General features: G+C 48.7%; 2 protein-coding genes across 5 annotated transcripts in view; one reads left to right on the forward strand and one right to left on the reverse strand.

Annotated features, from left to right (window-relative positions):
• Nucleotides 1–696: 696 nt before the first annotated feature.
• On the reverse strand, nt 697–2,379 carry LOC306940544 (kelch domain-containing protein 3-like; the record flags this gene model as incomplete). Its single annotated transcript, XM_079525641.1, has 2 exons — nt 697–709; nt 1,277–2,379. The coding sequence occupies 2 exons, from the start codon at nt 2,377–2,379 to the stop codon at nt 697–699; spliced, it is 1,116 nt and encodes a 371-aa protein (XP_079381767.1).
• A 7,437-nt stretch (nt 2,380–9,816) lies between these two features.
• cep43 (centrosomal protein 43) overlaps nt 9,817–15,748 on the forward strand; it is a 93,680-nt gene continuing 87,748 nt past the window's right edge. For 3 of the 4 annotated variants that reach the window (XM_079526932.1, XM_079526931.1, XM_079526933.1), the window contains exons 1-3: nt 9,817–10,165; nt 14,370–14,423; nt 15,626–15,680. In XM_079526932.1, the coding sequence (XP_079383058.1) occupies nt 10,082–10,165; nt 14,370–14,423; nt 15,626–15,680 (193 nt within the window). In that variant the 5' untranslated portion in view covers nt 9,817–10,081. The remainder of the gene's footprint in view (nt 10,166–14,369; nt 14,424–15,625; nt 15,681–15,748) is intronic. The other variant, XM_079526934.1, reaches the window with a different exon arrangement.

Below are 15,748 nucleotides of genomic sequence, written 5' to 3' on the forward strand. Positions count from 1 at the left end.
TAAACTCAACCTCAGTAAAACTATGTCTAAACCTGATCTTATTCCTTAACTTACCCTGGTCTGTGTGCACTTTGTTGGTTCCTTTACTGTTGAGTGAGAAAACATTGATTAGTTTAACCCATGACGTAAAAAGAAAAGTCTTTTTAAAATGTATTTTTTTCTGAAAAAAACTCATGTTTGTGGTTCTTCAATATTTCATGTCAAGGACCCCAAAAATGATATGCCGCCCGACCCCCATCTGAAAATAAGTTGTTCCAGGGACCCCTCCCCAGAAGCAAAGATTTGAGTTAAAAACTGAAACTCTGAAAGAATATACACAAAGATTTCAGGCACATTTTCACGATTTTTCAAAAATAGCAGACATACGCAATGAGCTTGTAGATCTGCTATTTTTCAATAGCTAAAGTATGACATAATGCTATAAACACCAAGAGGGGTTCCCGCCCAAAATGGGTTAATAAGCTAATCATCTGGGGACCCCCCACAATCATTTGGAGGACCCCCCCCCCATGCACCCCAGACAGTTTCTAATATGCTTGATTCAATATTTAGATATTTGATATACAGTATAAGCAGTTGTGTATCAGACACACCTTCAACACAAGCCTATATATTCAACTTGAAAACTCCATGTTAACCATGTTAGACTCATTGTAAATCTTGCCGGGGGCATGTCCGAACAAATGATTCAATTCGTCATATTCTTTTTCTTAAAAATTGGGACGCACACAAGAGCTAATAAGGAGACATAAACATGGCCCCACAAAGTGAAACTTAAATGAACAAACACACACACACACACACACACACACACACACATTCAATGTGAAGTTGAAAGATTAACTGAAATTAAATTGAACTGAATCAAATGGATTTCTTGGAAATAATAAATACCGTACAAAACTATAAAGAACTGAATAATGTGGAACCTTTGGTTTAGATCCTGTTGTTACCTTGCACAACCATCAGAGGGTAATGTTCGACTGCGTGCGTGCGTGCGTGCATGCGTGCGTGTGTGCGTGCATGTGTCTGTGTGCGTATGGTGTGTGCATGCGTGTTCAGTTCAGTAACAAATATGATTAAATAAAATGAGTAAAAAAAACCCCCCGCAAAAGTCTCCACCTTTGCAGGCATATTCAAGGACGGCAAGCTCCCCATTCGCCTCTGTTCTGTTCCGTTGGAACTTGTTCTCTGCTGTTGTCACGTGTTGTATGTATTTATTTATGTAGTCACCATGGCTGCCAGTTCCCACCTGAGGTCCCGTGGGAGTCCAGACTGCTCCAGGTCGCACTGAATGACCGTCAGCTTGCACAGCGTCTTCAGGCTAGGACTTAGGTCTAAGATGGACAGGTAGGACGTCTCAGCGTCACCTTCGCGTCCCGGATCCTCGGCCTCCACCCGGATGTTCGTCCTGTACCCTCCGAAGAGGACGACGCGATCTCCCACCAGGCAACAGCATACGCCGGTCTCCCGCAAACACGGCAGTACGCTTCCCCTGGGCGGCTCCACTCTCTTCCAGGAGGAGGTCTCCGGGGCGAACCTCCACAGATCGTCGAATATGCGCTTCAGGTTGTCGCCGCCGACTACGTACAGCTCTCCGTTGTAAGCGAAGGCCGTGTGGCAGGCGCGTCTCTCTGGACCAATCGTCTGCGCGGGAGAGGAAGAAGAAGGCGGCGGCGTGCTCAGCCAGAGGTTGGTCTCCGTGTCAAAGACTCTGACGCGGTCGTGGTGGTCCTCGTCCCGGTCCCCCTGGCCCCCGAACACGAACATCCTGGTCCCGATGACGGTGGCCGAGTGACACTGCGAAGCGGGCGGCACCGGTGAAGCGCCCCCGATCAGAACCCAGACCATCGCGGCCGTGTCCAGCCTGTGGATACGGTCGGAGCATCCGTTCCTCTCGTCGACGTATCCCCCGAAGACGTACATGAACCTCCGGTAGACGCAGGCCGAGTGGCCGGCCCTCGCCTCCGGCACGCTCCCCGATACCTCGGGCCTCTGGAGCCAGGCACGGGCGTCCGCGTCGAACGCATACAGCGTCCTGCAGTACTCCCCCGTGTTGAAGTTGCGTCCCCCCCAGACGTAGACGACGTCGTCGATCAGCGCGGCCGTGTGGCTCTCGCGCCTCGAGGGCACGTCGTCGAGGGGTCGGCGGCCGACGCTCCCTCGGTGACGTGCCCTCGATGCGCGAGAGCCTCCTCGCCCGGTCGGCGGACGCAACTTGGTCCAGCGCAGAGACACAGTGTTGAAGACGTGCACGGCCACGTGGAGCTCCCCGTCGCAGTTCCCGAACGAGTACACCACGTGACCCACCGCTACAGCGGCGTGGTCGTAGTCCTTCTGCGGACCTCCGTTCAGACGCACCGTCCAGCACGACAGCATTCTAATCTATACACAGCCAAGAAGAGGAGCTCGCTCACGGGTCTGAGCATAGCGTCTCATCGATGAGAATGGAAGTGCTGCTGCTGCGCTATACCGCTTATATTGGAACGTTGCGGCATGAATGTCACGTGACACTTTATTGGCCGCCGAAGGGCTGGCCAATCGGGAGAAGCCGATGGGACCTGGCCTGGGGGCTCGGCAGCGCTGTCGCCTCACAGCTAGGTTTCTGGGGACCCCCTGGAACCCCACCAAACCTGTAGTTTTCTGGGGACCCCCTGGAACCCCACCAAACCTGTAGTTTTCTGGGGACCCCCTGGAACCCCGCCAAACCTGTAGTTTTCTGGGGACCCCCTGGAACCCCACCAAACCTGCAGTTTTCTGGGGACCCCCTGGAACCCCACCAAACCTGTAGTTTTCTGGGGACCCCCTGGAACCCCGCCAAACCTGTAGTTTTCTGGGGACCCCCTGGAACCCCACCAAACCTGCAGTTTTCTGGGGACCCCCTGGAACCCCACCAAACCTGCAGTTTTCTGGGGACCCCCTGGAACCCCACCAAACCTGTAGTTTTCTGGGGACCGCCTGGAACCCCACCAAACCTGCAGTTTTCTGGGGACCCCCTGGAACCCCACCAAACCTGTAGTTTTCTGGGGACCCCCTGGAACCCCACCAAACCTGTAGTTTTCTGGGGACCCCCTGGAACACCACCAAACCTGTAGTTTTCTGGGGACCCCCTGGAACCCCACCAAACCTGTAGTTTTCTGGGGACCCCCTGGAACCCCACCAAACCTGTAGTTTTCTGGGGACCCCCTGGAACCCCGCCAAACCCCTAGTTTTCTGGGGACCCCCTGGAACCCCACCAAACCTGCAGTTTTCTGGGGACCCCCTGGAACCCCACCAAACCTGTAGTTTTCTGGGGACCCCCTGGAACCCCACCAAACCTGTAGTTTTCTGGGGACCCCCTGGAACACCACCAAACCTGTAGTTTTCTGGGGACCCCCTGGAACCCCACCAAACCTGTAGTTTTCTGGGGACCCCCTGGAACCCCGCCAAACCTGTAGTTTTCTGGGGACCCCCTGGAACCCCACCAAACCTGTAGTTTTCTGGGGACCCCCTGGAACCCCACCAAACCTGTAGTTTTCTGGGGACCCCCTGGAACCCCACCAAACCCGTAGTTTTCTGGGGACCCCCTGGAACCCCACCAAACCTGCAGTTTTCTGGGGACCCCCTGGAACCCCACCAAACCTGTAGTTTTCTGGGGACCCCCTGGAACCCCGCCAAACCTGTATTTTTCTGGGGACCCCTGGAACCCCACCAAACCTGCAGTTATCTGGGGACCCCCTGGAACCCCACCAAACCTGCAGTTTTCTGGGGACCCCCTGGAACCCCACCAAACCTGTAGTTTTCTGGGGACCCCCTGGAACCCCACCAAACCTGCAGTTTTCTGGGGACCCCCTGGAACCCCACCAAACCTGTAGTTTTCTGGGGACCCCCTGGAACCCCACCAAACCTGTAGTTTTCTGGGGACCCCCTGGAACCCCACCAAACCTGTAGTTTTCTGGGGACCTCCTGGAACCCCACCAAACCTGTAGTTTTCTGGGGACCCCCTGGAACACCACCAAACCTGTAGTTTTCTGGGGACCCCCTGGAACACCACCAAACCTGTAGTTTTCTGGGGACCCCCTGGAACACCACCAAACCTGTAGTTTTCTGGGGACCCCCTGGAACCCCACCAAACCTGTAGTTTTCTCGGGACCCCCTGGAACCCCGCCAAACCCGTAGTTTTCTGGGGACCCCCTGGAACCCCACCAAACCCGTAGTTTTCTGGGGACCCCCTGGAACCCCACCAAACCTGCAGTTTTCTGGGGACCCCCTGGAACACCACCAAACCTGTAGTTTTCTGGGGACCCCCTGGAACACCACCAAACCTGTAGTTTTCTGGGGACCCCCTGGAACCCCACCAAACCTGCAGTTTTCTGGGGACCCCCTGGAACCCCACCAAACCTGTAGTTTTCTGGGGACCCCCTGGAACCCCGCCAAACCTGTAGTTTTCTGGGGACCCCCTGGAACCCCACCAAACCTGCAGTTTTCTGGGGACCCCCTGGAACCCCACCAAACCTGTAGTTTTCTGGGGACCCCCTGGAACCCCACCAAACCTGCAGTTTTCTGGGGACCCCCTGGAACCCCACCAAACCTGTAGTTTTCTGGGGACCCCCTGGAACACCACCAAACCTGTAGTTTTCTGGGGACCCCCTGGAACACCACCAAACCTGTAGTTTTCTGGGGACCCCCTGGAACCCCACCAAACCTGTAGTTTTCTGGGGACCCCCTGGAACACCACCAAACCTGTAGTTTTCTGGGGACCCCCTGGAACACCACCAAACCTGTAGTTTTCTGGGGACCCCCTGGAACCCCACCAAACCCGTAGTTTTCTGGGGAACCCCGCCAAACCCGTAGTTTTCTGGGGACCCCCTGGAACCCCACCAAACCTGCAGTTTTCTGGGGACCCCCTGGAACCCCACCAAACCTGTAGTTTTCTGGGGACCCCCTGGAACACCACCAAACCTGTAGTTTTCTGGGGACCCCCTGGAACACCACCAAACCTGTAGTTTTCTGGGGACCCCCTGGAACCCCACCAAACCTGTAGTTTTCTGGGGACCCCCTGGAACCCCACCAAACCTGTAGTTTTCTGGGGACCCCCTGGAACCCCACCAAACCTGTAGTTTTCTGGGGACCCCCTGGAACCCCACCAAACCCGTAGTTTTCTGGGGACCCCCTGGAACACCACCAAACCTGTAGTTTTCTGGGGACCCCCTGGAACACCACCAAACCTGTAGTTTTCTGGGGACCCCCTGGAACACCACCATACCTGTAGTTTTCTGGGGACCCCCTGGAACACCACCAAACCTGTAGTTTTCTGGGGACCCCCTGGAACACCACCAAACCTGTAGTTTTCTGGGGACCCCCTGGAACCCCACCAAACCCGTAGTTTTCTGGGGACCCCCTGGAACCCCACCAAACCTGCAGTTTTCTGGGGACCCCCTGGAACCCCACCAAACCTGTAGTTTTCTGGGGACCCCCTGGAACCCCGCCAAACCTGTAGTTTTCTGGGGACCCCCTGGAACCCCACCAAACCTGCAGTTTTCTGGGGACCCCCTGGAACCCCACCAAACCTGCAGTTTTCTGGGGACCCCCTGGAACCCCACCAAACCTGTAGTTTTCTGGGGACCCCCTGGAACCCCACCAAACCTGCAGTTTTCTGGGGACCCCCTGGAACCCCACCAAACCTGCAGTTTTCTGGGGACCCCCTGGAACCCCACCAAACCTGCAGTTTTCTGGGGACCCCCTGGAACCCCACCAAACCTGTAGTTTTCTGGGGACCCCCTGGAACCCCACCAAACCTTTAGTTTTCTGGGGACCCCCTGGAACACCACCAAACCTGTAGTTTTCTGGGGACCCCCTGGAACACCACCAAACCTGTAGTTTTCTGGGGACCCCCTGGAACCCCACCAAACCTGTAGTTTTCTGGGGACCCCCTGGAACACCACCAAACCTGTAGTTTTCTGGGGACCCCCTGGAACCCCACCAAACCTGTAGTTTTCTGGGGACCCCCTGGAACCCCACCAAACCTGTAGTTTTCTGGGGACTCCCTGGAACCCCACCAAACCTGTAGTTTTCTGGGGACCCCCTGGAACACCACCAAACCTGTAGTTTTCTGGGGACCCCCTGGAACCCCACCAAACCTGTAGTTTTCTGGGGACCCCCTGGAACCCCACCAAACCTGTAGTTTTCTGGGGACCCCCTGGAACACCACCAAACCTGTAGTTTTCTGGGGACCCCCTGGAACACCACCATACCTGTAGTTTTCTGGGGACCCCCTGGAACACCACCAAACCTGTAGTTTTCTGGGGACCCCCTGGAACACCACCAAACCTGTAGTTTTCTGGGGACTCCCTGGAACCCCACCAAACCTGTAGTTTTCTGGGGACCCCCTGGAACACCACCAAACCTGTAGTTTTCTGGGGACCCCCTGGAACCCCACCAAACCTGTAGTTTTCTGGGGACCCCCTGGAACACCACCAAACCTGTAGTTTTCTGGGGACCCCCTGGAACCCCACCAAACCTGTAGTTTTCTGGGGACCCCCTGGAACCCCACCAAACCTGTAGTTTTCTGGGGACCCCCTGGAACACCACCAAACCTGTAGTTTTCTGGGGACCCCCTGGAACACCACCATACCTGTAGTTTTCTGGGGACCCCCTGGAACACCACCAAACCTGTAGTTTTCTGGGGACCCCCTGGAACACCACCAAACCTGTAGTTTTCTGGGGACCCCCTGGAACCCCACCAAACCCGTAGTTTTCTGGGGACCCCCTGGAACCCCACCAAACCTGCAGTTTTCTGGGGACCCCCTGGAACCCCACCAAACCTGTAGTTTTCTGGGGACCCCCTGGAACCCCGCCAAACCTGTAGTTTTCTGGGGACCCCCTGGAACCCCACCAAACCTGCAGTTTTCTGGGGACCCCCTGGAACCCCACCAAACCTGCAGTTTTCTGGGGACCCCCTGGAACCCCACCAAACCTGTAGTTTTCTGGGGACCCCCTGGAACCCCACCAAACCTGCAGTTTTCTGGGGACCCCCTGGAACCCCACCAAACCTGCAGTTTTCTGGGGACCCCCTGGAACCCCACCAAACCTGCAGTTTTCTGGGGACCCCCTGGAACCCCACCAAACCTGTAGTTTTCTGGGGACCCCCTGGAACCCCACCAAACCTGTAGTTTTCTGGGGACCCCCTGGAACACCACCAAACCTGTAGTTTTCTGGGGACCCCCTGGAACACCACCAAACCTGTAGTTTTCTGGGGACCCCCTGGAACACCACCAAACCTGTAGTTTTCTGGGGACCCCCTGGAACACCACCAAACCTGTAGTTTTCTGGGGACCCCCTGGAACACCACCAAACCTGTAGTTTTCTGGGGACCCCCTGGAACACCACCATACCTGTAGTTTGGCTCATTCATTGACGTTCCCTAATGTCACTCTGCTACGACTGGCCCATATTGCTTCTCAACCTAACCAGTAAGACACCCTGAGGGCGAGAAGCCACGCTGAAACAACAGAGATTCTTAATACGGCACAGTTAAGAAGCAGACGTCTATTAATCTGGTGTCCGTGAGGTCAGATGTATATTTGCTGTCCGGCTCCATATATAGGTATTTAGGTAAACCATAGAACAAGATTCCTTTACAGGATCTCCTCACTGGTCAACAAAAACACCTTGAAGACCTTAACAGGAGCCCTTGTACAGGGTTTCTTTGACTATGCATGCACCTCCTGGTACCACAGCACCTCAAAGGCCCTTAAAACCAGGCTCCAGACTTCCCAAAACGAACTGGTCAGGCTCCTACTTGACCTAGCCCCCCGAACCCACCTCACCCCTGCCCACTTCGACAGGCTGGCATGGCTTAGGGTCGACGACAGAGTACAGCATCTTGCAATGGGTCTGGTCCACAAGATTCGATACACCACCAAGATACCCATGTACCTGTCTAGATACTTCCTTAATGTTAACGAAGTCCACACCCACAACACCAGAGGGAGTGCAACGAACCATGTACAACCCAGATTCGGCACAAACAAGGGACTAAATTATTTTCGCTCCTATGCCACCAAAATGTGGAACGCCCTACCAACAGTCATTAAGACATGCAAATCCCTTGACTCCTTCAAAACCGCTCTCAAAGGGCACCTACGGACGGCTACAATTCGAAACTGGCCCCCGTAAAATCTGAATCCCCCCCCACCGCCCTCCCCCTTTTTCCCTCACTGTATATATTTCTTTTCCCTTTTTACCTCCTTTATGATGAATTCCTGTTCTGTCTATAGAAGTGTCTATTTGTACGTCTCTAAATGTTTTGATGATTTGAACATGGTGGACCCTATTGGAAACAAGTGTAATGCTTAATTGGGTCGTCCACTCACAGTTAACAGCCTTTGTAATGAGTTTGTGCTTGAAATGTACTGTAATTCTGCAAACTGTTAATAAATTCTTCAATCAATCAATCAATCAATATGCAGATGAGGTGATCTGAGGTGATGATCCAGTCTTCACCATGACACGCGCCATATATGGAGCGTGTCTTGAGTGTACAGGGTTGGATGACTGAGGTCAGATCAACATATGGAATGTCAGAACAGGTCAGCTCCATATATGGAGATCTACACATGGTGGCAGCGGTGGCCGAACGGATAGCGGCGCGGTCTTGATACCGGAAGGTCGCCAGTTCGAATCAGCGGTCCGACACGTTAAAATTACCACCGCTGAAGTGCCCTTGAGCAAGGCATTGAACCACTACGATGAAATGTGTTCTATGAGCAGGGCCTGGCTGGAAACAAGTTCTTGAGCTTAGCCCAGATACCCTGGGTAAATATAGTAATCATTTCATTTCATTTCATGGAATGAATTCTGTACTGGCCATATATGGAACGTGTCTTGATTGTACAGGGTTTGATGAGGTCAGATCAACATATGGAATGTCAGAACAGCAATGATGGGTGGGGAAGGATTAACATATGGAATGTCAGAACAGGTCAGCTCCATATATGGAGATGTTTGAGATTTGAGGTCAGATGTAGAGTTGCTGGCCGGCTCCATATTTGCATTAGGTGATTATCCAGTCTTCTCCATGTATGGTTAGAGGGTCTCGTGATGTCACGAGACGTGACCATATATGGAGGCGTGCGTGACGGACGGACGGACGGACGGACGGACGGACGGACGGACGGGAAATGCAGGTTTTCAGTACTAAATGTAACCTACGATCGCAATAAAATCACACTTGTGTGAAGTGAGGGTCGCTCTTATCGTCATATATCATCATACATCACATCCTCAGCCAATCAAATCACACCGACCCTATAAAGTTGATACGGAATAAATACTACAGTATGGTTGCCATATAGATTAAATGGGGGTCCGTGGACTAATGCATTTGATTGAAACTGGGGGTCCTTGAAATGAAACGGGTAGAGAATCACTGCTATCTCTTATGAGGGTCCCTGAAGGCATATCTTTTCAAATGGGGGGTCCACGGGCTGATTAGTGTCAATGTGGGGTCCTTGATTGATTGAAATATTTATTAACAGTTTGCAGAATTACAGTACATTTCAAGCACAAACTCAATAGAAAGACTTAACTGTGAGTGGATGACCCAATTACACTTGTTTACAAGAGGGTCCACCTTCCACCTTGTTCAATTCATCAAAACCTTGACATGAAAAGGTTTGGGAACCACTGCTGTACATCATCAATTTTTTAAGCATTATGTATTGTGTATTTATTATTGGCCAGATCAATGCCGAAAACCCCTACACACTCCGGTCCAGTAGGTGGCGGTATTCACACCTCAATGTTGACCTTGACCTGAACCTAAAACAAACAACTTCCGCGTCGTGTGTTTGTTGTTGTTGTGGTGGTGGTCGTCTAGGAAGCCGGTAGCTTAGAGTATACACTACATCAGTAAACCACACCAACTGAACAAACCTTTTATTTGGAGTATTAGTGGACGAAACCATTATCCGCACAGTCAGCCTCGCCAGCCTCTCTTGGTCAACAGAGAGAGGAGAAACAAGTCGAGAAGAGAGAGACACAGACACACTGCTGTTTACATTTTAATGTCATTAAACATTAGCACATTAGCATTAGCATCATGTCTGCTACAGAGGACGACACGGAGCTCAGAGACCTGCTGATCCAGAACCTGGAGAACAATGGCATCCTCAACAAGCTCAAGGTAAATAAATATGATGCTGTTTGTTTATGTATTTATTTAATTTAAAACACCTCCGTTGATGCTGCAGCTACACATGTTTGGCTTCACTCCCACAGTACTAGCCTGCTAGCTAGGCTAGCCCCGATAGCCTCTAGCCTATACAACAGTGGTTCCCCAACGTTTTCATGTCAAGGACCCCCAAATGTACACAAATTAGCCCCGCGGACCCCCCATTTGAAGAGATATGCCAGGGACCCCCCATAAGAGAAGATTTTTACGGCTCTATAGGAGTGATTCTCAACCCGTTTAATTTCAAGGACCCCCAGTTTGACATGTGTACACTCTGGGTTAGAGACCCATATTTTATTATTTATTTATTTATGTGACGGGGACAAAGCTCATTAATCAACATGTCAGTTTTCACCTCAATGTAAATGGGCCAGAGTTAGCCAAAGCTAAGCATAAGGGCATAAGCATAAGGGTCCATTTGGTTCCATTTGTACACCATAGTTATAGACCCATAAGGGTCCATTTGGTTCCATTTGTACACCATAGTTATAGACCCATAAGGGTCCATTTGGTTCCATTTGTACACCATAGTTATAGACCCATAAGGGTCCATTTGGTTCCATTTGTACACCATAGTTATAGACCCATAAGGGTCCATTTGGTTCCATTTGTACACCAGAGTTATAGACCCATAAGGGTCCATTTGGTTCCATTTGTACACCAGAGTTATAGACCCATAAGGGTCCATTTGGTTCCATTTGTACACTGAGTTAGAGACCCATAAGGGTCCATTTGGTTCCATTTGTACACCAGAGTTATAGACCCATAAGGGTCCATTTGGTTCCATTTGTACACCAGAGTTATAGACCCATAAGGGTCCATTTGGTTCCATTTGTACACTGAGTTAGAGACCCATAAGGGTCCATTTGGTTCCATTTGTACACTGAGTTAGAGACCCATAAGGGTCCATTTGGTTCCATTTGTACACTGAGTTAGAGACCCATAAGGGTCCATTTGGTTCCATTTGTACACTGAGTTAGAGACCCATAAGGGTCCATTTGGTTCCATTTGTACACCAGAGTTATAGACCCATAAGGGTCCATTTGGTTCCATTTGTACACCAGAGTTATAGACCCATAAGGGTCCATTTGGTTCCATTTGTACACTCTGAGTTAGAGACCCATAAGGGTCCATTTGGTTCCATTTGTACACTGAGTTAGAGACCCATAAGGGTCCATTTGGTTCCATTTGTACACCAGAGTTACAGACCCATAAGGGTCCATTTGGTTCCATTTGTACACCAGAGTTATAGACCCATAAGGGTCCATTTGGTTCCATTTGTACACCAGAGTTATAGACCCATAAGGGTCCATTTGGTTCCATTTGTACACCAGAGTTATAGACCCATAAGGGTCCATTTGGTTCCATTTGTACACCAGAGTTATAGACCCATAAGGGTCCATTTGGTTCCATTTGTACACCAGAGTTAGAGACCCATAAGGGTCCATTTGGTTCCATTTGTACACCAGAGTTACAGACCCATAAGGGTCCATTTGGTTCCATTTGTACACTCTGAGTTACAGACCCATAAGGGTCCATTTGGTTCCATTTGTACACTCTGAGTTACAGACCCATAAGGGTCCATTTGGTTCCAAACTATCATTTAGCTGGGTACCCCCTGGAACTCCCCCAAGGACCCCTGGGGGTCCCCAGACCCAGTGGTTTACACACGTTTTTATTTATTTTTAAGGCCTCTCATAATAACTCTTGTCGACTGAGTGTACAAATGGAACACAATTCTTATACATTCTCTAATTATGTAGACTTCTTGTAAATTAAGTAATGCAGATGTTTATAAAAAAATCACACCCGTGCGAAGTGAGGGGCTAACTCATGTTGCGTGTTGAATGTAATCTTAAAGTTGCTTTTGTTTTCACCTTGCAGGCAGATATGTGTTTTCTGCAGTGTTTCTGTTTTGTATAGAGAGTATGCACATGCACGATTTTCCCATTTTCCTGCCGTACCACCTGTTTCTAAATGTCACATAATGCAGGAGGCAGCAAAATGTTGTGTTATTGAAAACAAGCACTTCCAAACTCTGACACTTAAAAACATAATCAAATGCAGGGCATTTCTTGACAGAAAGTAGCTCATAACGTTTCTATGGTGGATTTTCATGAAACACAAACTTTGCAGATAGAAAGAGGATAATTCAAGCTTTTCGTTCAGCTGCAATGTTGGTGAGTTTAACATTGTTTAATGCAATCAGACAGGACTTTTCTGTTTGGATGTCTGGGCTGTCAAGGCCCGAAAGTAGATTTTTGCCACTCAGTGGGCGTTCCTGCATAACTTCCAGGTACGATGATGTCACACTTAAAGTGTAAGACCACTTTTTTTGAGGTTTGGGTTGTGTAGTTTCCCCTTGCCATGATGTAACTCCAAATGTGGACAAGACATTTAAAAAAAACGTTCCAGTAATTAGAAATTGATAATAGGCCTATCTCACAGCCCCCTTTCCACGCCCCCTTCCGGTAGATAGTGGTGTCATTTAACATTAGCATTTACATGTTTTTTTCTCTGGAGAATCTAAGTACATTTCCTAATGTAAAAATGTGACAGACCAATATTATTATGAAGCAAACAAGATGGTAAATCAGCTCGAACAGATAGAACAAACCTTACCTTGAGAAAACAAAAGTTGTAGACTTCTTAAATTACCTCTGTTAACATGTAGTGTCTAAGGAGTGACGTCACGCTATCACCACTAACGCGGAAAGGGGGCGTATTAAGGGGGCGGGGAAATTCTGTGAGATAGGCCTATTCAAAATATGCCCCTCATTGACTTACATCGTACGCTGAAACAGCTCTCACAGCTCTCTGAAACAGCTCTCTGAAACAGCTCTCTTTTAGTACGTAAACAAACACAAACAAAGTTGATTCAGACAATCAAACAGCGTGGGCAACTGGTGGCCCTCACCTTCACTTAATGCGGCCCGCGTGTTAATATCAGAATACTGATATAGTATTGATTTCAGCTGTTTACAATTCCAAACCCGCTTTAATTACATCATGACTAGTATTAAATGACTAGTACTTAATGACTAGTATTACAATTACAGTTATTGTCTTTTTGTGTCCAATGTAGTTATGTTAACAGTTCATAAAGTTAACATAACTATAACTAAATGCATTTGAAATTCCATACAAAGCTTACTTTTCAAAAATAGCAAAACAATATTCAGGTTTTCAATTCAAATATAGCAACAATAGCCGAACTACAAGCTCAAAACGCGTCGCACTGCGACGCGTTTTGAGCTTGTAGATCGGCTATTTATTGCTAAGACAGTAATATGCAATGTGGCCCCTCTGGAGTGAGTGTAGAAATATATTGTCCCTCGCCATCGTCAAAGTTGCCCACCCCTGCTCTAGGGCAACACCAAAACTCATGTGGTTTTAATCCTGTTGATTATACTATTTGAAGATCTGCGTCCGGATCCACGGATCCAGTCCGGGGTTTCTTCCTAATAAAATGGACAAATCAACAGAAAGAAAATGTTCTGAGATGTAGTTTGTGTAATGAATGAAATGTAACGGTGAAGTGTTGTTTGTGTTGCTCTTGCAGGCGGAGATGTACAGTAGTTTCTGTAATGAATGAAATGTGATTGCGAACGCAGTGATTGCGAACGCAGTGATTGCGAACGCAGTGAGCATTTACTATGAGACCCAGCAGATCATGTCTGTCTGTCTGTCTGTGTGTGTGTCACGCTGTAACACCACCCGCCCGCCACCAGAGGGCGCAGCTGTATCACACACAAAAATGCACGCACAGTCGCACGCACGCAAGCACACACACACACACACACACACACACACACACACACACACACACACACACACACACACACACACACACACACACACAACTTAACTTAATAAAAAAAAACTTAACTTAAAAAAAAAACTTAAAAAGAAAAAACTTTAAAAAAAACGTAACTTAAAAAAACTTATCTTAAAAAAAATCTTAAAAAGAATCTTAAAAAAAAAAAACTTAAAATGAAAAAACTTAACTTAAAAAAACGTAACTTAAAAATCTTAAAAAATTAAAAAAACCTAAATTTATTCTAATTGGTATTGCAATTTACGATCTGCGTTCGCTTCCCGCGTTCGCGCGTCTTACTTGTGGTAAAGTGACTAGTGTTTGTGTTGCCCCCTGCAGGCGGAGATGCGCGCTGCAGTGTTCCTGGCCATGGAGGAGCAGGATAAGCTGGAGGTATTGGTCCCATCATGCTGTTCTACTGCTGTTGTCTTTCTGATATCTAAATATAATGTTATACATGTTGACTATTTACCACATGAAGCCCTTCCTATTCTGTAGCCCGCTGGTTCCACAACTGTTTATTGTGTGTGTGGGGGGAGGGGGGGGGGGGGGTCTTAACCTTAGAGTATATATGAATAGAGACGGCACCCGGAGGAAACCCTGAGGCGAAATGGACATAGTGGCCGAATTTGGTATTGCAGCGTGGGCCAAACACATGAACGCGCTGGTCCGTTGACTATCATTGCGCACGTTCACGATGACACGTGAACGCTGTTTGCGTGCAATGATAGTCAACGGGCCCAGCGCGTTCATGTGTTTGGGCCCAATCCATCCCAGAATGCACTCTTAGTCTGTTCCTACCCGGAAGGAGGAGTGAAATCGCCTCATGCGCTTCCGAGCAACTTAATGCAAGTGGATGGGAGGAGAACTCGGGTGCCGTCTCTCTATCCCTATATACTCTAGGGTCTTAATGTGTAACATTGTTTTCTCACTCAACGGTGCAGGATAAGGGTATACAGGGATCTGCCCGTTTCTAAAGTGACAATTTAATTACTTTTAATTGTCAAATATTAAGAAAGAGACACAATGTGAAAATTACCAATCTACAAGCTCACAGCGCCTGGCTTGTAGAGTCAAACTAAATGTAATTCCAATTGCTTGAACAATTACTTGTCAGGGTGGGGGGGTGGGGGGCTGCCAGATCAAATATGATTATTTGGGGCGGGGGTGGGTGCACGGTCTGACAAGTTTGTGGAATCCTTTTTGCTGTAGGCAAAAATGGTGTGATTATATTAGCCCATTTTGACCTGAGATCAGATTCTAAAAATGTCTTCTACATCCTGACAGTTTTCTGAAAAAGCTATGTTTCTATGTCAGTGGTTCTTCGATTTTTCAAAAATAGCAGATCTACAAGCTATGAGCTATGAGCTATGACCTACAAGCTATGAGCTATGAGCTATGAGCTATGAGCTTGTAGATCTGCTATTTTTCAATAGCTAAAGCATAACATAATGCTTGAAACACCAACAGGGGTTCCCGCCCAAAATGGGTTATATTAGTTTTCACTGTAACTCTACTTCTAACTAAATAACTAACTAACTAACTAACTAACTAACTAACTAACTAACTACCATTTGTCTTTTGTCCCGAACCAGAACAAAACACCGCTTGTCAATGAAAACCTGAAGAAATGCCTCAATTCCAAAGACGGTAAGTTTTGCTCTCTGATAAAATAATGCTAATTGACAAAATCCCCTAAAAACGTCCGCTACATAAGG

This window comes from Electrona antarctica, assembly GCF_951216825.1.
Source record: "Electrona antarctica genome assembly, chromosome: 17".
NCBI classification, from domain to species: Eukaryota; Metazoa; Chordata; class Actinopteri; order Myctophiformes; family Myctophidae; genus Electrona; species Electrona antarctica.